The sequence below is a fragment of the Xenopus tropicalis genome, chromosome 8, assembly GCF_000004195.4.
Source record: "Xenopus tropicalis strain Nigerian chromosome 8, UCB_Xtro_10.0, whole genome shotgun sequence".
NCBI classification, from domain to species: domain Eukaryota; kingdom Metazoa; phylum Chordata; class Amphibia; order Anura; family Pipidae; genus Xenopus; species Xenopus tropicalis.
The window spans coordinates 36,550,785-36,574,379 of NC_030684.2; the positions used below are offsets into that span (position 1 = coordinate 36,550,785).

Genomic DNA, 23,595 nt, shown 5'->3' on the forward strand with positions numbered 1-23,595 from the left:
ATCATTTAACCATGAAATAAACCCAATAGGATTGTTTTGCCCCCAATAAGGGGTAATTATATCTTAGTTGGGATCAATTACAGGTACTGTTTTATTATTACAGAGAAAAGGGAATCATTTAACCATTAAATAAACCCAATAGGGCTGTTCTGCCCCCAATAAGGGGTAATTATATCTTAGTTGGGATCAAGTACAGGTACTGTTTTATTATTACAGAGAAAAGGGAATCATTTAACCATTAAATAAACCCAATAGGGCTGTTCTGCCCCCAATAAGGGGTAATTATATCTTAGTTGGGATCAAGTACAGGTACTGTTTTATTATTACAGAAAAAAAGGGAATCAGTTTTAAAATTCTGAATTGTTTGATTAAAATGGAGTCTATGGGAGACAGGCTTTCTGTAATTCGGAGCTTTTGGATAACAGATTTCCATATATATATATGGAAGGGATATATAAGGGATAGATAAGGGATCCCATATATATATATATATATATAAATATATAGACTGAATGGTGTAAATATATAGCAAAAAGGAAAGTCAAAAGAATCCTTCGGAGCCGACAGAAAAATGAAATAACTGGGGAAATCATGAGCATTTGGTATATAAATCCAAAGGGTCTGTATGTCCATAAAACTGCCCATAATGTCCTCTAAAGGAGCTGTCAAGACTGTCCCTCTGCCAGAGTGAAACAGGAGTCCATTTGGCTGCAGAAAAAAACATGTTTGCAAAGATTATTACCATTTTTACTCAAAACAAATGGAGTAGTGAGTTTGAAATATTGTGACTTAGGCTAGAGGCACAAGGAACGGATTTTCTGCTTACTTTCGCCTCCTTTTTCAATGCAGGTAGAGGCAAGTGGATCTGCTTACATGCACTCCTTGCATGTGGCTATAGGAAGAGGAGCATTAAAGCAGATCCGCTTTTCTCCACATGCATATAACATGCAGACACAGTAAAGTGGAGAATCCACTCCCCCTGGCCCCAGGAGCGTTTTCAATAGACTGACAATTTTAACCATAATTCTTTAGCTATGGGACAAGACCACCAAATGTGTACAGGTATGGGACCTGTTATCCGGAATGCTGGGGACCTGGGGCTTTCTGGATAAGGGGTCTTTCTGTAATTTGGATCCCCATACCTTAAGTCCACTAAAAAAATCATTAAAACATTAATTAAACCCAATAGAATTGTTTTGCCATCAATAATGGTTAATTATATCTCTAGTTGGGATCAAATACAAGGTACTGTTTTATTATTACAGAGAAAAAGGAAATCATTTTTTAAATTTTGAATTATTTGATTAAAATGGAGTTTGTGGGAGATGATCTTCCTGTAATTCGGAGCTTTCTGTCTCAAGTGCTGCTGCCACAACTCGCCTTAGGTGGCAGGACCCAGCAAGTTACCAGGGGCAGCAAAACTTAAAGCAAAACCGGGGACTTAAAGAGCTGAAATTCCGATTTGTAAAGCAAAATTTCAGCTCCTCTAGTGCAGAGAACGCTATTGCTTGGCCGCCGCAGGTGGCTAGGACCCCAGAGGTGGCACTGCTTTCTGGATAATGGATATCATACCTGTATCAAGGAGCCAGGAACACAAAACTTTTAATGGAATATCAAGCAAATTCATTTGATTTTTTTTTCTTAAAGCTGTAAAGAAACATTGAAACTGGAACATATTTCTAGTTAAACATGTAAATGTTAAATGAGGAATGTGGCTGAATATCTGTATTTATATACAAAGTGCAAAAAGCTGTTGAAATGTGTTCTGTTTGCACTTATAACAAATGGAGGAATTATTGTTTTAATATTTAAAGTGCTGTTTTGCCCTTTCTCATGTTAGTCTGTCTGACTATTTCTAAATAAGGGCAAACCCGCTGTACATTCTGTATGGTATGTGTTTTGTTCCCAAAGAATAGGCTGCAACAGGAAAATCACGTCCCTGTGGGAATTTAGTTAGCCATAAGATATACAGACAACATGTCCATGTTCATATATTGCAATTACAACAGAATAATGTAGAATAGAGTTAACTCTGATACATGGAATTCTGCGAATAGTGAATAGAGAAATGACAGCAGGGAGACCATGCATTTTGTTTTGGTTGCTTATGTTTAGCAAAAAATATTAATCTGAGTGATACAAAGACAGAATCATTTTGGAACCAGACCAACTTTGCCCCAAACTTAGCAGTTTTTTCTGCTTTATTTAGTTTAGAATAATAGTCTGGTATGTGGGTAGTTTAGCGTGAAAAAGTCTTCATCTTCAAAGAAGCCAGCTCAATCACATTGATGGGGTATGTGGTTATTTAGGCTGCCCACAGGAAAGCCTATAGGGCAGGCTATTACTGAGGGGACAATTATAGAGTTTCCACATACAGAAATGAATGCATGCATGGTTGAACACTGAATCCTGACATACAGTATATTAAAACTTAGTTTACTTAAATACACAAATGGCTCAGTAATGCTCCATGGAGGGTTCTAAGTCACTGGGACATGCTGCAGATATATATGTGTGCACTAATGAACCAGCAACACAACCAAATAGCATTGACAGATACAGTGTAGGTCACATTAGATTTAAAACTATACATGGGGGAAACAAGTATGTTTACTAATGCCCACAGAGGCAGTGCAATTTTGAGCATAATCATGCTGTATTTTTTCCCCAGAATGCACAAGCAGGCCTTGGGCCTGATGCAATTGCATCTGATTATTAAAAATGGACACAACGGCATATGTGCTTCATTGCATATTGGGCGCAGTTGTGCTAAATATTTTGCAAATTTTTGGGGGGAATATTTTTGTAATTTCCAGTGTTCTGCAGGCGAGTGACATCTGAGACCAAGTGAGCTGCACCATCACCTCCTGATCAGGCAGTAGCTCTGGGTTCCACTGTGTCAATAGGCGCAGCTGCTCCTGATTCATAACAAAAGGCAGGAAGGACTCAGCGGTGCCAAACACAACTATACAGGAGTGCAAGGAACACATAAGTACCTTTAATGACAGTGTCATATTGTAATGCACAAGTGACTGTGGGGGAATATGGAAGTTGCTCACTGCATCAGTGGATGTAAATGAGCCCTATGATGTTATCACTATAGATGGCTATACATTGTTTTAGATGGACTGGATAAATGGAAAAGGAAGGGGGGAAGGCCTGTATCTTAAGCATGAAGAAGTTGTAGTGATAAATAATAATTGGGCAGCAGCTGTAGGGGTAAAACTTTTCATAAATTGTAAGCTAACAGGAAAACTGATTGAAGGGGTATTCTACAGACCCTTTTGTATAAATGAAGAGGAAGGGACTCAACTCCAGCTGCAAGAAGCAAAACCTGTAAGTCTTAACATTAACACAATCTAACATAGCTTTTTATGAGGCCCCAAGCGTCACTTTCTCCCTAGGCCCCATTTTTCTTGAGAAAGTCCTGCGTGTCTGTGTGCTTAGCAGGGGTGGAGGATAGGAGTTGCCAAAAAAATACTGACCTTCCTATATGTTTGTGAAGATTCTCATTCATCCAGGATACAGGGTATCTGTAGTAAAAAGTCAAATCAACTGGACTTGCAGTGTTTTTTCTTTTTGCTGGTCATCAGACTGGCTTTCTTGAATGACTGGTAAAACATATTCAAGAAAAACAGCAAGTCCAGTTGATTTTACTTTTTACTACTGATATGACCTTCCTATAGTTATTATCTTTCTTCCCTGTAAATAACATTGACATCAGGCATCATTTTTACTGGCCAGGTGGCAACCCTATTGGAGAAGTGGCTGCAGCAGTGGGTGCACTAATGTGTTTGAAATGCCCTGGGTTGTGGTTGTTTGGTGATATCTTCAATTAGTTCTCAATTTTAGTGTTTTTATCTTATTAAGAAACAAGAAAAACCTAAGAAAAAGTCATAGTATATCAGTAGTCAAAATATTTGAATTCAGAGTGACTCTGGTAAATGGAAATATTTTGGTTACAGAGGATTTTGAAAAAAAAATGTGCTTGATCAGTTCTTTCACTGTGTATATAGAATAAAAAGGCCAAAGTTACAGGACCCACTCTGTAGTAGCGCAGAAGGATCAGTTCAAACAGGCTGTTACTTGGATAGAGAACTGCCTAAAGGACTGTGAAGACATGGTGGTTGCTAATGGAGTGTATTTTAATTGGAGTAGGCTTTTTAGTGGTTTATAGCCGCAGAGTTCTGTTTTGGGTCCAGTGTATTTAACAATATGTTGGGGGGACAATAACACTGTAAGTCCATATTTTATTGGCAAAAACTCATTTACTGTACTTTTCTATAATTTTTCGCCTGCCTGTAGTAGGTGTTAATTTTCACATAGCCGAATGCGATATTTAGCGCGCCTAAGTTATAGTGAATCATGCGATCGTATCAAAATGTCGCCAGTTTTATGCTGCTGATTGTCGCGTACGTAATGTCGCGACAATTAGCGCATGCGATAAATAGCATGCATGCGAAAAATACCGCGCACGCTATTTATCGCGACAAAAATATCGCATGAAATACCGCGCGTAAAATAGCGCAAGTATGCTTATAGTGAATCGTGCAAAAAGTCGCGGAAATTAAGACACGATAAAATTTTTATCGATATAAGTTTTATCGCACTTTAGTGAATCAGGCCCATAGTCTTGAATGGCTCATTTATTATGGGTAGGTAATAATTATAGGTAAAGAAAATCTGCTATACCTTAAGATCTTATGACATACTTGAGTTCAGTTATAAAGTCTGGGCAAATTTTTACCTGGGCAGCAACCTTGGCAATCAATCAGTGATTAGCATTTTTCGGTCAGGTTGCCAAGGGTTACTGCCCAGGTGCTATCTTGCCCAGTCTTGAGCCCAAGTGTATCATAAAACCTTAAGGGGCAGCAGATTTTGTTCCTGTCCCCAAAATACCAGCAGATTTCTTACCTTTAAAAAATAATTTTCACATATTTGAAAACATATACGTACTTGGAATATTATCCTTAAGACGAAAGCCTCAGAACAAAGATATTGAACTATTTTGTTTAAAATAAACACACGCATCAATCAAAGGGAGTGTTGGTCATTTATATGAGATATATACATATACAGATACGTACCTTTTATGAATACATGTCCCAAAGTGCTGCTGTCTTCTGATAATGATATGAAATAACATGTGCTTCATACAAAGGACCCGCACTCGCTTTGTGACTGATACACGTGCTTATGTGTCACAACATAGGGGCAAATTCAAATTAGTGAGAAAAAGGTTTATCTACCCATGGACGAGATTCAATTTGAGGTGCAACTGATTTCAGAAAAACCTATCTCACATGAAAAGGTTTTTCTCCTTGAATTGACTCTTGTCCATACCTTTTCATGATTGACCATGAGATAAGTTTTTCTCACTGAATTATATCTGGTCTATAGTACTGTATCTATGTTTCTAAACTGTGGTCTCCCTGGGGACCCTTCTCAGGGATAATATGCAACTGGGCCAGGATCAAGTCCAACACTTTATAATTACATGGTTAATATGAGTTTAATAAAAGGCAAAAGTCCATTGAGTTCAACCCTTGACCCCAGCGCATGTATATACTCATACTACATTTAACTGTAGATTTTAAGACCACTATAGCCTTGGATATTGTACTTGTCCTAGATGTCATACAAGCCATTCCTAAAAGCTAGGCTTCAGACCAGCTCTGACACTGTTTGCATCATGCGGTGGTTCTATATACCAACAGTGTCTTCCATTTAGTGTCAGAAGATGCAAGTGACTGAGCAGCATTAAACCATGCTTAGTTCATTATCACACCTTGTGGTATCCTTCACATTATTTCCCAGTATTTGCACTAACAGCTTATTCTCCCAGTTGTCATTTCCTGCATTTGAGGAAAACATTTCTCAGCACAGCGAGGAAAATGAAGCTATAACAAAATATGTACATTTGCCTCTTTTGTAGAGATGGGACCAGGGTTGGAACTAGAGGTAGGTAGCAAAGGCACCTCTGGGCACAACAGTGAGGGGGGGTGCAAAACAAAATGTACAGATTTGCCAAGAATAATACAGAAACACTGTTTCTGTAATATTCTTTTTTTGTATCCTTATGATCCTAAGTATGTTGGTATAACTTCAGATGTGCATAAATATGAAGCATTAATAAAGTTAAATAAAGTATTGAGTCTGCACTCACCATTTTTGACGATATACAACATAGAACTGCACATTTACACCATATATGAACTAATTAAGCTCATTCATAGTTCTGTAGTGGCTAACAGGGCTGCGCATTTTGTCCACAGAATACGGTAAAAGAAGTAACATTTGACACAAATTGGAATAACTGGGTGTCCATTCTTTAAACTTTATGCCAGACTGTAAATCTCTTGTTTGAAGAGCTGGGAACAATTGAGCATAATTACCTGAACTCTGAAGTCAATATGACGTATACAGCCAAACAGTGCACATCCCGTGCTGCTGCTGATTTGAAATTTATATGTGTTATTTATATGTGTTAGGGGGGAAGTCATCTTTTAACTGATTTGTCATTTCCTCTACTTATCAAAATGCGAATATTTATATATTAATGACCTTAAGGGGTGAGTCTTCTGACAATGTTTCTGCACAAAGGATTATGAAGGGAATACATTTATTGCCTCAGTAAAGTGGCTGCAGTCTGGAAGCAGCCAAAGCACATAGGCAACACACAAGGAAGGAGACTGGCATTCCTACTGCTAGTATATCGGATAGCTCCGAGGACAGTCATGCCCAATTGACCAAGTGTTTGAGCGCAGTTGCAGCCCCCATGTTAGGGATGCATTTGGGACCACACACAGCACAGAAGAATTATAAGGAATCTTAAAGGCCCGAGGAGTGCAAGACTGACACAACAATGCACCACTATTTATACCTGTTACACTTAGTACACTCAATATAAACTTATTGAGGATAGTAGAATGGTGTATCTGTAAAATAATATTAGGCCCTTGAATGATCAGAAGCTTGTAAGGTTGTTTTGTGTGTTTTCTATCAGTCTCCAAGGCCATATTGTGTATTATTTAATATATAGATTGTAGCTGTTTTATGAACAACAGGCCTATTCAGGAGCCTCCATTTTTTTGTGGGAAGCTGGGAGATGGAACAGCTGGGGAGGCTGAAAATATCCAACATTTGCTACAATATAATATGCCATTTATGTACTTTTATTTATGTTAACTCTTCCCACTGTGGTCCTGCTTTACTCTAAAATGGCCCTGCTTATTAGACATTATTGTCATAATGATCATTCTGCTATAGATCAAGGAATGTGTAGGGCAGTAAATAACAGTTCACCTCAACTTTTAGTTTGTAACTTAGTAGTTTAATTCTGTTTGCAGTGTTACTGGGGCTGTACTACACTTTGGTACAGAGGACATTTTCTTTACCCAGCTCACATTATTATTATTATTTATTTATAAAGTGCCAACATATTCCGCAGCGCTGTACAATAAGTCTGGTGAGTCAGAACTCACAGTAGCATGTGTATTACATGGGACGCTCTCAGGGGGCCCACACTATAGAATAGAGAAAGGCTTAACCACACTGCTATCATACACGTATAGATCTCTCAACTTGCCAATGGTTGTTTGAAACAGTTAACTTTGTATTTGCTCGATCACACTTAGATGACTGTTGGCCCAGACATTTTGAGAAACTAATACTGCATAGAAGTGGATGTTAAAAAGAGCGAATAGCGTATATAATAGATAAGGGAAGTTAATTTATACTTTAATTGTAATAATTTATCATAGAAAACTACCACTTTTTCAGAATGTCTGAAGGTTTTGTGAAGTCCATATTGTACAGCTTGTATGCATTAACATGTGCTGTATTTCTATCATCATTTATTTCTGACCCCGTTCTTTCTTTTATACCCGACATACATACCCTTGCTTACTTGATGTGATCATGATATGCACGTACCCATTTCCCACCTAGACAAGTGCAATTTAGTGCTCACTAAGTATTTCCCACCTAGACTTAAACATTCTTGGATTCTCCACACACACTTGCACTTTATAGGTGCTTCACCCCTTTATTTGGCCACAAAGAGTGCAACAGAATGTAATGTTTCAGGAAGTTACCCATTGTCAGATAGAGTGGCTCAACTGCCCGAAACGTTATCTTCTGTTACACTCTATGTAACTGAATAGCCCATAAAACACATGTGTGCGGTTCCTATTTTGCATTGTATCACTGTAAGAAGAGATCTTAATCTGGCTCAAGTGTTCTTGGACTTTATCCACTTTAAAAAAATACTTTTGTGGCAAAAAAAAATAAATCCCACACAAAGAAAAAAAAAAAAAAACAATGCCAGAAAACAAGAACAAATGAAACTTGCTTTATTGACATTCATATGATAGAACCTAATGCCCCTAGTGTCTGTCTCAGTATGATACAGCATCGTATATAAAAAATACTACTGTATTCAGCTGGAGAAGGATATGGTTAGTGGTACAAATCTTCATTATTGTGAAGAAATAATGAAGAAATTTTGATTCCTCATTTGCAGAAGGGTGTAAGATCCTAACCTGATTAAATCTAAGGAGCCTTAATGTTTTCCAAAGGTATTTGGTGCTTTCACATATCGATGGGCCAGATTTAGTTTCAAACATTATTTTATGGTTTATGATGATCACATGAAAACTCATGGATAAGATTTAATTTGAGCAAGAAAAACTTTTCTCCTAATTCAGTTCCAGTTTTTTTCCCCATAGACTTCAATAGAGTTTTCATGTAATAAACAGTGAGATTTGTCATTGAATTGCATCTGGCTCTCATCAAACTGAATTTTGCCAATTATTTTAGTTGTACCTACAGAATGAAATATTTCCTTTGCTATTTCTAGCTAGTAAAATGAATAGCAATGGCTAACAGAAAATTGCTCTGTCAAAAAAATGTTTTAAAATCCTTATACATCAAAATGTTTTGCAGATATTTGCCCCTCCCATTTTAAAGTTTCAGTAATTGAATTACTTGTGTGTTTTACCTTAAAATATTCATTGTACTGGCATGGAACTGTTTATTCAGAAAGTTCAGGGCCTGAGGTTTTATAAATAAGGGATCTTTCCACAATAAAGTCTACTAAAAAGCATTTAAACATTAATTAAGCCCAATAGGATTGTTCCCCCCCATTAAGGATTAATTGTATGGTAGTTGGGATCAAATACAAGGTACTGTTTTATTATTACAGAGAAAAATATTTTGAATTATTTGATTAAAATGGAGTCTATGGGCATTGCCTTCCTGTAATTTGTAGCTTTCTAGATACAGGATCCAATACCTGTGATTTAACTAACTTTTGGTATATTTTGGTTGCTCCTAAAGGTGGCCATACACACACCGATAATATCGTACGAAACCTCGTTTCATACTATATTCGGTACGTGTATGGTATGTCGGCGAGTCGACCGATATCGCAGGAAGCTGCTGATATCGCCCAATTTGCCGATCGGACCAGTTTGAAAATTTTGATCGGCCGCCTTAGAAGGCGTCTGACCAAAATCTCCCTTCAGCGCTGAATCGGCAGAAGGAGGTAGAAATCCTATTGTTTCTACCTCCTTACCTGCCGATTCAGCCCTGAATGGTGTGTGGCGGATCTGACGATGTTTCGTGCGACCATCGGTCAGAACATCGTCAGATCGCCACGTGTATGGCCAGCTTAAGTCTCTGCTTCAGCAGCTGTAAGAAAAGACTGGTATTTGTGTATAGTCACAACTGATTGGTCTAGATTGAAAAGATATTACAATATAGGGGTTTCTTTTAAATGATATCTTTTATTCTGTTCCATTTTGTGCACTGTACCCATTTCACGCTGCCAATGGAGAATGAAACATACCCCTGTGTTATCTTTCAGCCGTTTTGGTACAAAGTGTGCACGTTGTGGCAGACAGATATATGCCAGTGACTGGGTACGGAGAGCCAGGGGAAACGCCTACCACCTTGCCTGCTTTGCTTGTTATTCATGTAAAAGACAACTGTCGACAGGGGAAGAGTTTGGCCTAGTGGAAGAGAAAGTTCTTTGTAGGATCCATTATGACACCATGATAGAAAACCTCAAGCGGGCAGCAGAAAATGGTAGGAGCTCTTCTTGTAATTGTTATTCATTTATATGTACACTTTCTGCAACACTTGTCATTAATGCATACACTACAGCAGGGATCCCCAACCTTTTTTTACCTGTGAGCAACATTTCAATGAAAAAAGGGTGGGGAGCAACACAAGCACAAAATCTTTCCAAGTAGGTGACCAATAAGGACTTAGATTGGTCAATTAGTAGCCCAATGTGGACTGGCAGACTACTAGAGGTACTGTTTAGCAGTACAGATGGCCTTTATGCCTCCGAAACATGCCTCCAAATAAGAAATTCAAAAATGGGCACCAACTTTGAGGCCACTGGGAGCAACATCAAAGGGGTTGGGGAGCAACATGTTGCTCAGGAGCCACTGGTTGGGGATCACTGCACTACAGGTATGGAACCTGCTATCCAGAATGCTTGGGACCTGGAGTTTTCCAGATAAGGGATCTTTCTGTAATTCCGATCTCCATACCATAAGTCTACTATAAATTCACTTAAACATTAAATAAACCCAACAGGATTGTTTTGTTTCCAATAAGGATTAATTATATCTTAGTTACCATCAAGTGCAAGGTTTTGTTTTATTACTACAGAGATAAATTTGAATTAATTCTTTATAATGGAGTCTATGGGAGATAGCCTTCTCTTAATTTGGGACTTTCTGGATAATGGGTTTACCGAAAAATGGATCCCATACCTGAAGTGAAAAAATTATGATGGAAATGTGTTATATTAGCTGACCCCTCATTGGTTGAAGGGTACGTACGAGGTTGCATTTTAAAAAGAATATATACACCCCTTTTCATATGCTCTCATTCAGTTGGGCTTATGTAGAAAAGGTGTATAAACACTGTCTCAACTTAAATAAAAAAAAAAAAAAAATATATATATATATATATACAGTATATTGTTACACAGACTTATCTGATTTCATAGATTGATAGGAAGCCATGTTACACTGATGAACCATTTCCTAACATTCCTTGGGTTGATGGTGTATCGCAACATCTCCCTCTCCTTGTTCCATTGTGAAGTGATGGATTCTGGGACATAAATAATTCTTATTTATATAATGAATGGTGCACAGATTCTCTAGGTAGTAGAAAAGGCGAGGGAGGGACTGTAAGACTAAACAGGATTAGGGAGCTTGGCCCTTCAGCACAGGCAGACTAGCATGGTTTCCTGTCAGTCTGTGAAATCAAGTATGTTTGTGTAAAAAAATATATATATAAATATATATATCAGAAGGTCAGATTGTGTTTATGTGTTGATTTATTTTCATAATATAAGCTCAACTTAAAAAGAGGGTTTACTTTTCCTTTAAATGATAGAGCATAATCAATAAAGTGGTACTTTATTACTTACTTTTTCATCTGACTGATTGTTTATAACTACGAACAATCCTTTTATCATTACTGTTATTTTTAAATATGACCCACTCATTGACAGGACGATCCCAGGAATCATTGTCTAGGGTGTTAAAACTTCAAGTGCATATTTCTCTAATGTAATAAAAGGTAACAGGTTTGCCCAGGAGCAGTAACCCATAGCAACCAATACAATGTTTGTTTTTTAATTGGGGAAAACAATATGCTGTTTGGAGGGTGCACCACATGTACAAACACAAAGCAATATCTTTATAAAGAAACTGGGTGCAAATGAATATAGATACAAATTATATAATTACTCAATGCACACCTATTCAAAAATCAGAGAGTCAAATGGAGCAAATGGTATGTTAACATATAATGCTAGTTATATAGTAAGTAAATATTAACAAACAAGACCTTCACAGTTCAGTGCATAAGATACATACCACCAATTAGCCTTGACACAACAAAGCAGATATAGGAAAAGCAGACATGTGTGCATTGAGAAAACCCTGTTTCAGAACCAAGTCCTTTGTCAAGGGGAATCTAAAATGTTGGGGGTTTTCTATATCTGTATTGTTGGGTATTCCGGGGGTACCCGACCCACTGCAGGTCTCTACATGTACCATAACCGTTTGGGTTCCAATCTAGTTTGATTAAATCCAGATTCTGCAAAGAATGATGGAATTTAACAGAATCCTTTATTCTGTGCTTCCTAGTCCTGAATTTAAATAATCCCTAAATATCAATTGAACTATTCCTTAAAAATGAATATTACATTCTTAGTTTAGTTTATATAAAACTAATGTCTATGAAGATTCTCATTCATCCAGGCCATGATATACAGTATCTAGTAGAATTAAGTCTAAAACAGCTGTCAGAAGCCACTCGGATGAGTGGTGAAACGTTTTCAAGAAAAACTGAGAAAAGTCCAGTTGTTTTAGACTTAATTCTACTAGATACTGTATAAAACTAATGTTCTCTTGGATTATTGTATATTGAAAGCTCTTAGGCCCTTTCTCCTGTCTTCTAACAATATCCAATTGTAACTGTGAATCAGTTCTGGTGAAATGTTTGTCTTTACATGTTAGGTCTTGTATTTGTATCCCTTTACTATGTAGAGCACTTGGTAGATCACAAAGATCATACAGATTGGTCAGACAATTACAGAATTTAATGAAGAAAAGAAAACATCACTAGCTTCAGATCTCATAAAATTCCCAATCATTTCAGAAGCTATATTTTATTTAATGCATAGTGTTTTATGTATGTGCGTTTCTAGGTAATGGGATTACACTAGAAGGAGCTGTCCCATCTGAACAAGACAGCCAGCCAAAGCCAGCCAAGAGGGCACGCACATCCTTCACAGCAGAGCAGCTGCAGGTACTGGAAGTATATATACAAACATATACAGCATATACAGGCATTACAGAATAGGGCTGTGCTATTTCTGATCTGTTTTTATATAGATACATATGTTAATAGTACTTTTTTGCTTTGTGTAGGTCATGCAAGCACAGTTTGCTCAGGACAACAATCCTGATGCACAGACACTCCAAAAACTTGCAGATATGACAGGGCTGAGCAGAAGAGTCATACAGGTATGGATTATACTATTATACATGGGTAGTTATGTGATGAATGGCATAATTTACAATGAAATTGTCTTTCACGTGACAATATCCACCCTTTGTAATTACACTAAAGCAGGGGTGCCCAAAAGGTAGATCGCTGCCTACCACTAGATTACTTTAAAGTTTCTGGTAGACCTCGAGGTGGAATGTAATGGGATGACATCCCGCCACTTCTTTCCCCCCCAGCATACTGGAGCTTTTGAGTGTGGCTGCTCAAGCCATCTGTCTTTGTAGTTCCATCCTAGTATAGAAGATTGTCCCCACCGGGCCGCTGTATATATTTGTTCCCACTTTATATATGTTTCTGTGTGCAGACTACAAAGTGGGCCATGAAGAAGAGAAGTAAAAACTACTCCAATCCTTTCACATTAAACTTGAAGTTGGCACTTGAATAATGTTATGTGGGCATTAAATGTGAATTTGGCACATGTCCATTAAGTTAAACCTATTTATAAACTGCCTAACTGCAAGTTGATAGAGAGGAAGGCAAAAACCCCATCTGGAGCCTCTCTAATTTGTCTCAGAGGGGAAAAAGTGCTTCCTGGCAAGATGGCAATTGGACCAGTCCCTGGATCAACTTTGTACTAATTTTCGCTAACATTTTATTTTCTCACTTGCTAAAAAGCCATCCAACTATTTATTGAACCCATCTAATGTATCTGCTAGTACAACTACTTTTACTTTATAGCGCTCACTGTATCTTTCTTCATAACTGAGACATTCCTTACCCTTCAGCGGCTTAGTAGCCCTTCTTTGGTGGATGTTTACATGCTTCCCCCCACCCCTCTTGGATCACAGGCAGAAATTGATTGAAGGGGCATGCCGCAGGACCCAGTGCTCCACGATTCACTAAGTGGATGCATCACACTAAGTTGCATCCACCACAATTTGGGCAAGATGCATATCACAAAACAAAAACTGTAGTACCGTGTTAGCCAGTGTCAAAAATAATAGTAAAAAAACACAAATACAAGAGTATTGTAGAAATGATACCTATATTGGCTAACAATAAAAATACATTGCAAGCTTTCGGAGCTCTAAGGCCCCTTCATCAGGCAAAATACAAATGAGAACTGAAATGGCACAACATTTATACTGATAGATCAGAGAGAAGTGTTCACAAGCAATATATTAGGAAGTTACAGATAGATAGAGATACCTTGTGAAGATAGTAAAAGTAATTAATGTTTATTAGGGTGGGTTGTAAATAGTCCATGAATTCAAATGTATGGAGTTATTCAACACATTAAGACAGGGCCTTAATTTGGGGTCAGGTTTCATGTCACACTATCTGATCTGACTGAATCCAAACTATTTACAACCCACCCTAATAAACCTTAATTACTTTTACTATCTTCACAAGTTATCTCTATCTATCTGTAACTTAATTTAATAACCTAATTTATTGCTTGTGAACACTCTCTGATCTATCAGTATAAATGTTGTGCCATTTCAGTTCTCATTTGTATTTTGCCTGATGAAGGGGCCTTAGAGCTCGGAAAGCTTGCAATGTATTTTTATTGTTAGCCAATATAGGTATCATTTCTACAATACTCTTGTATTTGTGTTTTTTTATTATTAGGCAAGATGCATACAAAGCATTAATTTTGGTAAATCATGAGCAAGTTACCATGCATGCCATTTTCCCTGATTTTGTATTGGAATGGCGTCACTTGATGCACTGGCTGCAATATTGTCTCTAACTGTTATGGGGACCCTGGAATTTTCACCACATCCAAGCAGGCAGTAATTGAAGGGTTCCCTATCATTCATGGATGCACTTGCACAGTATTCATCATACCAGGCTGTCCATACACATTGGTTTACCCAGCAAGTAGCTGGCAGTTGCTAGGAGTATGTATGGGGGCAAGTACTTTTTGTAAATAGTATCATTGTGCACTTAGTCCAAACTAGCACTTTGCACTTCTGAGGAGTGAACATTACAATATGCATGGGTAGGTAGTTGTTTATGTCACCAGTGCAGTTAAGCTTACAACATTAAGTAAAAGTTAATATATATATATAAAATATTGGAAACAATGTGTAAACCTGGTGGCAGGCTAGCAGAAGTTGGAAGGAAAATGGGCAATCTGGATAATAAATCCCAGGACTTGATTAATGATTTTTTTTATTGGATAGAAATGGATTATAATTTTGTTCTCATTGTTACTCTACCCCTGGTAGTTTAGTCCCAGAATAGATCAGACTATTGTAGCTGGTTACACTGGAAAAAGACTGAGAGATTTGCAGGTGCTGGTGTTCACCAATGGCCTTTTGGGTTCCCAGACGTTCTGTGGCAACACCATGAAGATCTGACTTCCCCATGAGGACAAGTATGGGCAAAGGAACCAGGGGATGCAAGAGTCAGGGAAGGCAGCAGATACTGAAGTCCATATCCAGGCCAATGAGTCAAGGCAGGCAGCAATCAGAATCCACATCCAGGACAATGTAGGTAATCAGTATAGTACCCAAATGTAGCAGGAAAGGTATAAGCAGCTCAGCAGAGACACTGGCTTAGGCATGACAGTGTACCGGGAAAATTGTGAAGTGGCAAATGCCGCCCACACAAAGACCTAGCACGTTAAACAGAAGCCATGTGTAGTCTCACCAGAGGACCAGCAACAGGTTCATTCCATATAATCTGGACATAATACCAGCAATTGAATGCTAAAGTGTTACTATATCTGTATTATCAAATTAACTGGAATTGCTGTGTTTCACCAGTCATTCAAATGGCTTTCTCAATTTAGAATTCTGAATTGAGAAATCCAGTCGGATGACTGGTGAAATGTCTTCAAAACTAAACCACAGCAAGTCCAGTTGATTTGACTTATTACTACAGATATACCATGACCTGGATGAATGAGAACCTTCACTGATAAATATGTTACCATTATATTATACTAACATTACAAAAACCTGGTTTCTAAGGAGAGAGATCTACTCTGTGAAGAAGAATACTCTGTGTGAACAAATAAAATTTGTTGTTGTTGACCACTACAAGTTTGATTTTGTATTTGTTCTAGTGGGGAAAGCTTACGGCTCAGTCTGCAATGTACAATATTTAGGTGGTGAATATACTGTATAGTTACGTGGTTAATTTGGGTTAAAAAAAGACCACCAAGTTTAACCCCTCCAAAAAAATCCCAGTGCACATATATACACATATATACATATCTATACAGATCTATCTATTCACTTGCATATATAAAACATGTATACCAATAACTATACTAACTGACTCTAGATTTTAAGATTACAATAGCCTTGGATGTTATGTTTGTCCAAGAACTCATTCAGGCCCCTCTTATAGGCATTAACAGAATCTGCCATTACAACATCACTAGGAAGGGCATTCCACAGCCTCACTGCCCTCACCTTGAAAAAGGAGTGGCCTCTGATTTGCAAGATCCCCCACTATCAGTCTATAATGTCCCAGAATGTACTTGTAAAGAGGCATCATGTCCCCTCACAACCACCTTTTCTCTAGAGAAGACAATTCCCCTTTACCAGTTTAGTTGCAGTCTCTGCACTCTCTCCAGCTCATTAATATCCTTCTTAAGGACTGGAGCCCAAAACTGCACTGCATACTCAAGGTGAGGCCTTACCAGGGACCTATAAAGGGGCAAAACTATGTTTTCATGCAAGACAGCACTTTATTTGCTGTAGTAGCCACTGAATGAGAGTGCCTAGAGTTACACAGCTTGTTATCCACAAAAAATCCTTATCAGTTAATTTATACACCCAAGACACTACCATTTACTGTATAACTTTATGTAATAAAGTTAAGTCCATAATCTTGCATTTACCAACACTGAACCTCATTCACCTGTTGCTGCCCAGTTCCCCAATTTAATCAAATCTCTCTGCAAAGTGGCAGCATCCTGCATGGAACTTATAGTTTTGCACAATTTAGTGTTCTTGACCTCTAGGTCATTAATAACCAAGTTAAAAAGCAAAGAGCCAAGGACACCCATTAGGCAACCCCAGTAATTATAATCACTTACCTGATACTCCCTGCCAGTGCTCCTGTCATCAGAAAACTGCACTAGCCTGGGGCACCTGTGAGTGAGCGATCCTCCCTTCTTCTTTCTTTTGGGATAGCAATGAAAGAAAACGGGAGGAAGAGGATCGTTCATTCTCATTTACACCAGGCCAGTGCAGTTTTCTGCTGACAGGAGCACCAGCCTAGGGGTATCAGGTAAGTGAATATAATCACTGGGGGGTGCTTAACATTTGGCACCCCCAGTGATTGTACCCTTCCTTCTTTTTTAATGTGTAAATACTTTTTAGTAGATTTAAGATATGGTGATCCAAATTATGGAAAGATTCCTTGTCTGGAAACCCTCAGGTCCTGAGCATTCTGGATAACAGGTCCCACACCTGTACTGGATGGTTGTGACACTGCATTTAAAACAATTCTATAAGGGAAACCACAACATGGGCTCAGAAATATTTCTGAAGATCACTGTCTGTGAACACAGTTCGTCGCTGCATGCACAAATGCAAGTTAAAACTCTCCATGCAAAGAAGAAACATAATCCAGAAACTCTGCTGCCTTCTCTGGGCCCAAATTTATTTAAGATGGACTGAGTTGAAGTGGAAATATTTTAAAAATGTTGGGTGGAAATGATGGACATTTGGTCCTCTGGGCTAAAGAGGAGAAGGACCATCCGGCTGTTATCAGTGAACAGTTCAAAAGCTAGCATCCGTGATGGTATGGGGGTGGGGGCATTAGTGTACATGGCATGGGGAGCTTGCACTTCTGGGAAGGCACCAATAATTCTTAATGATATATACAGGTTTTAAAGCAACATCTGCCATTCAGATGACCTCTTTTCAGGGAAGGCTGTGTGTGTGTGTGTTTCAGCAAGACAATGCTTTTGATTTTGTTCTGTTTGCAATTAAAGATAGGGTTTAAATTATAATCAAATCATCCCATTTTCTTTTTATTTATATTTGACACAATGTCCCAACCTTTTTGGAGATGGGGTTGTATTATATAGTCATGGAGCTGTGCTTTTATAAATAGGCAAAAGGGACATTTGTTCTGTACTGATTGGAAAGGAGACGGTGGGAGAAAAGAAACTAAACAATACCTTGCCAGAGTGGACTGTGGACATTATCTGGAACTTTATGGGACAGTGTGTTATATAATGTGCCTCAATTCTTGAGATTATTTTATTTTGTTAGTAGAATAGTTAATTGCTGCATTTTACCATTACCTTGTCATGAATAGAGTATATTCACACTAAGGGGTTGATTTACTAAAGGGAGATAAAACGAGCGCTATTTATAGCATGTGTTAAAAATGTTATCGCTTCTTATTTTTTGCGACTTAACGCTCGATTCACTAAAAGGACAGGCGTCATAATTAAGACGCGATGTTCTTTGCGTTAACTCGCGATGAGCGTTTTTCTTGCATTAATTCCCGCCGTGTGCGTTATTTCCAGCTGCGCGCAATATATTTCACCGCTTGCTATATTAGTGCACAATATTACGCACGTAACCATTACTTTCGGAAAACTACTGTTCTTAAAATTACCGTTTCCCTGCAAACTGGAGGCTGCATCACTCTAAGGCCAACACAGACTTGAAAAAATCCCACTGCAAAGTACATATTGTGTTGCCAAAAGCTCACGGACCACAAGTAGGTGTTAATATACACACAGATTAATGCGATATTTAGCGCGTTTGACGCTTCATATGTGTTTGTGAATCATGCGTTAGTATTATTTCTATGCGAGAATTAACGCAATGCAATGTAAATAACGCATTGCGATAGTGCCTTTCTTTGCGCATACGATATGCGTCTTAGGCTGATGCCACACGTGGCGTTTTTCTGCTGCGTATTTTCTAATTCTCTCGGCGGCTGAAAAACGCCTGATATCATCATCCATAGAAATAACTTGAAAAGACGCGAAGCAAAGCACACAAAGCGTAAATACACTAGAAAACGCCTTTGCACGGATTTTTCAAGCGTAGGCCGAAATACGCCAGTATTTGCAAAGCAAGCTATTCCTATGTATACGCAAAGGCATCTGCCAGACCTGCGTTTTTAGCTATTTCGCACTATTAGTACCATGGAAACGGGATTTGCTTACGTCACCAGTACTAGGCTGAAAAACACCATAGTCAGGGGCTGTGTGGCTTGTGCAGCGTTTTTAGGCCGAGAAAAAACGCAGCAGAAAAACGCCACCTGTGGCATGAGCCTTAACGCATGCAAAATGACTTGGATGAATCAGGACTTAGTTATTGCATGCTTTTTAACACAAAAAAGCATGCAGTAAGCGTTATCGCCCTTTAGTGAATCAACCCCTAAGTGTTTGTATAAAGCCCTTCTTGCCTGTAGAATAGATATAGCTGACAGTTATAGGAGCTGTAAATACCTACCTGACAGGAGAAGATGAGATACTAGTTGATGGGATAACAAACATGCAGTTATGGAAACACCTTCAAACTCATTCCATAGAGTGTGCTGGCAGTCTAATAAACTGCATGGTTATGGGCAGAATTATATTAAGATTAAAAGACACACAAAAGAGTCTTTACAACTTTTGCAGACACTGAAGTTGATAATGGTCCCATATGGACCCAGTATAGGACCCAGGTATGTAGATGGATTGCCCAGGGCTATTTATGTATAAAAGAAAATTATTTGCTAAGTCATAAAACCTAAAATTCCCACCATGCCTGAAGACTGACACTTCTATTTGCAAACTAAACTTGATCGGTCCATTTTACCTGCTCCATTGGAATGCACATAATCATCACCCAAGTCTTCCGATATCATCCTAAGAAATAGTGTAGGGAGCAGCACCGTAGGGGTGGAACAGAGGTGTGGGCTAGGGTGGGACAGGCACCACAAACATGTCCCTGGGTCACATCAGATCTGGGATGGCATTTCTGTCGTTCTGATATTGCTTTCAGAAGCAGTGAGTATTAAGTTTTAGGAAAACTTAAGCTTACCAAAGAAGTAGGGTAGAAATGCTGCACCTTATTTTTTGGGGTTCTGTTTCAACCCAAGGCAACCACAGCCCTTGGGAAGATCTCTATGCCCAAAGATGCCCTTTATTTCTGCAGATTTCCGCCACATCCTCTGTGCTTCTGTTAGTTACCTGAACTTAGGGACCAACTCACAATACACATTATGTTTAGGGGGTTATGTAATAACATGTGTAAAGTTTGATACCGTTCCTATCCTATAGCCTATAGCAACCAGTTAGCAGGTTGCATTTCCTGGTTTAAAGTCAGTTACTGCATCTGGGCAGATTTTGGGCCTTTTATTACATATGGGGGATAGAATGTAAATGTCACAATACAATGGTAATTAGTAATTAATTCAGATTACAGACAAGGCAAGTGCTTGTGAATGTGTATTAAATGGATACTGACAGTATAATAAAAATAATTAGTAATTGTTATACCTTGACTAGATACCACGGGGATTGCATTAAGTGGGCAGCAACCTGAAGGGAGAGGCCTGTGCCACCACAAATCCACAGTTTCTACTCGGTAGAAAATATAGTGGTTCAGAAGACCTAAGGCAGCCTTGCAAAATGAGACCTTGCCTTCCCATAAAATGGAAGTCTGAGTAATGCTTGGTTAATAATGGATTTACAAATGGAATTTGTGCATTATGAAACATATAAAGTAATTCAGAGAGAAAAAAACAAAGTAGGTAAACCCTGTTCTAGAGTGAGCTGGAGGCTGGCTCAATTGGTCAATGCTTTTGTTCTCTTATCTATGACTGGGTTAAGAGTGTCCTAAGTAAAGTGGGATGTTGCTCTGCAAATTACACTCCCTTAATATATAAGAGAGTACTTTGGGTAGGGACAGTAAACCAAGGGGTGTAAGGTCCCGGCCCCTGGCCCCCTAGCAACAAAAAACTGTAGATGGATCTATTTAACCCAATCCATGCTGTATATGATAAAGCTTAGAATTAGTTGTATATATATACCTTGTAATTTTTTTTCAATCCCCAGGTCTGGTTTCAGAACTGCAGGGCACGGCATAAAAAGCACACACCACAGCACGGCGTGCCTCCTCAGGGCCCAACACCAACCCGCATCACATCCTCACTGTCAGACGACCTTCACTTCTCCCCTTTCAACAGTCCCGAAAGAGCAAGGATGGTAACACTGCATGGATACATAGAAAGTAAGTTGTGAGTTTGTTCACTGACATATCTGTGGGTGTAATGCTTCTCATTGGCTTCTGTAGTTTTCAAAAGAGCAGAAGTAACTCTGCTGTTTTGAGTACAGGTATGGGACCTGTTATCCAGAATGCCTGGGACCTGGGGTTTTCCAGATAAGGGATCTTTATGTAATTTGAATTTTCATACCTTGAGTCTACTAAAAATCATTTAAACATTAATTAAACCCAATAGTATTGTTTTGCCTCCAGTAACAATTAATTATAAATTAGTTGGGATCAAGTACAAGATACTGTTTTATTATTACAGTGAGAAAGGAAATCATTTTGAAAAATTAGAATTGTTTGTAATTGAGTCTATGGGAGATGGTCTTTCCGTAATTTGGAGCTTTCTGGATAAAGTGTTTCCAGGTAATTCATCCAAAAGTGTATTCCCACTGTGTGTTTTTATAAAGCCCTGCTTGCCTATAGCTATAGCTGACAGTTATAACAACCATGCAGTTATGGAAACACCTTCAAACTCATTCCATAGAGTGTGCTGGCAGTCTAATAAACTGCATGGTTATGGGCAGGAAAACTGTCTTTACAACTTTTTAGGCCACTGCAGTTGATAAAGGTCCATTATGGACACAGTATAGGGACCAGCATATAGAGATCATTTTTGGGGGTAAACATTGTATCCTTTGTTACATATGAACCTAGTAGTAAAAAAAAAACAGATCCATCATTATCAACCCTTTGTTCAATCCCTAAGGTCTACTTCATCCATAGGAAGGATAAAGTGGGCTTATCGCTCTAAGAACTCATTTTTAAATCCTTTTCTATCACAGTTACAGCCAGCGGGCAGGCGCCATTTTGTGGGCACTGTTATCAGGGTCGGACTGGGCCGCCGGGACACTGGCAAAAAACCCGATGGGCCCCGGCAGCCCAGACCTGAACCTTGCCAGCGCTGCCCCGGCTGACCGTTCCTCCCCTGACGCTTTAAACTTATGCGCACTCAGGGGAGGACTTCAGGTGGTTAGGGAGGCTCAGCTGGGGCCCCTACAGGGGGTAAGGGAGGCTCTGCGGGGGGGTTAGGGGGTGCGGGGGACACGGGGGCAAAAGCCTCGGTGGGTCCTGCACCCCCAGTCCGACCCTGTTATTAAGGGAAGCGTTGTATCACCCCAAAATCTTGTTTATGCTCCAGAATGGGGGACTTGATACCCAGGCACAATTATAGGCGGTGAGGAGGGAGGGGGAATGTGAGGAGACCAATGACATCTAGGAAGCGCTGGAGGTGGGGAAGGTGAAATATGATTGACTGCTCAGATTTGAAAATACATTTATAACAGTTATGGATAATTTTATTTAAAAAAAAAAAACTGGTTTTGTGCTTAATTTGCAAAGGACTTTGATTATACAGCAAAATTAGTCTCCTGTTTGCATTAAAAGGGAGAAAAATGTCCACCTCCGCCTTCTGTGATAATATAGTCCACTTAAACCACTTACTGAAATGCTGAAATATATTTCTGCAGGTCAAGTACAGTGTGGGCAGATGCACTGTAGGCTTCCCTATGCTGGCCCTCCTGTGCACCTCAAAGCTGACATGGAAGCAACACTGTCTAACAGAGGGGACAAGGTAGGTTTAAAACATCTTATCTACCATTTCTGTAAGTTCATTAGTTATTGAAAAACAGGGTTTTCTATAGGGCTGCAGAATATTCTGAAAATGTGCTAAAAAAAAGCTTCTACATAATATGACAGATCCCTCGGATTAATAAGCTGGAAGACCTTTATAAGAGAAGGTACCAATCCAACAGTTCTTTTGGGAACCACCATGAAAGCTTTCCTGAAGCAGCCCTTCTGTGTAGTGGAACTTAACTACAAGCTACTGGCTGATATAAATAGCTGGGGGTTTAGGTTTAGCAGCAGAGTTGTAATCTGGTTTCTGATCTTTGCTATATTCCCTTATTAACTTGACAAAGTTCCTAGCCACGAGGTTAAAAGTCAGATGTGGGTGTTGAACGTTATCACTTGGTTGCTCCGTAAGGTAGGAAATCTGCACCCAATGATATCACAGAAAGTTTATTAACCACATATTTTAGGAAAAACTGCCAAACCAACAATATATGATCTATAATGCCTCATTAATTCAGATGTATGCTACATGGCTTCATGTAAATCAGTTCAGTCTGCAGAACGCATCTGAATTACTTGCTAATTAGCCATGCAGAATGTGGATTTAATATGTGGCTGATATTATAGTGGTTAGGTGGCAACCCAATTTGTGATTAGGCATTTAGGACTGGGCCCCAACGTGAGCTGCAACTCCTGCTGCTTCCTACCTTAAACCTCTAAATGGCATGCA

General features: G+C 38.9%; 1 protein-coding gene and 1 long non-coding RNA gene across 3 annotated transcripts in view; one reads left to right on the forward strand and one right to left on the reverse strand.

Annotated features, from left to right (window-relative positions):
- The window catches only part of lhx6 (LIM homeobox 6), a 63,024-nt gene that overhangs the window by 39,125 nt on the left and 304 nt on the right, over positions 1-23,595 (forward strand). For both annotated transcript variants that reach the window (XM_002941138.5, XM_031890650.1), the window contains 5 exons: positions 9,869-10,089; positions 12,743-12,843; positions 12,966-13,061; positions 21,080-21,254; positions 22,763-22,866. In XM_002941138.5, coding sequence (XP_002941184.1) covers positions 9,869-10,089; positions 12,743-12,843; positions 12,966-13,061; positions 21,080-21,254; positions 22,763-22,866 — 697 coding nt within the window. The remainder of the gene's footprint in view (positions 1-9,868; positions 10,090-12,742; positions 12,844-12,965; positions 13,062-21,079; positions 21,255-22,762; positions 22,867-23,595) is intronic.
- On the reverse strand, positions 515-22,815 carry LOC116406554. The gene is made up of 3 exons (XR_004219561.1): positions 22,737-22,815; positions 21,055-21,235; positions 515-708 (listed from the first exon to the last, which is right to left on the reverse strand). It is a non-coding gene; the product is annotated as an uncharacterized LOC116406554 (long non-coding RNA).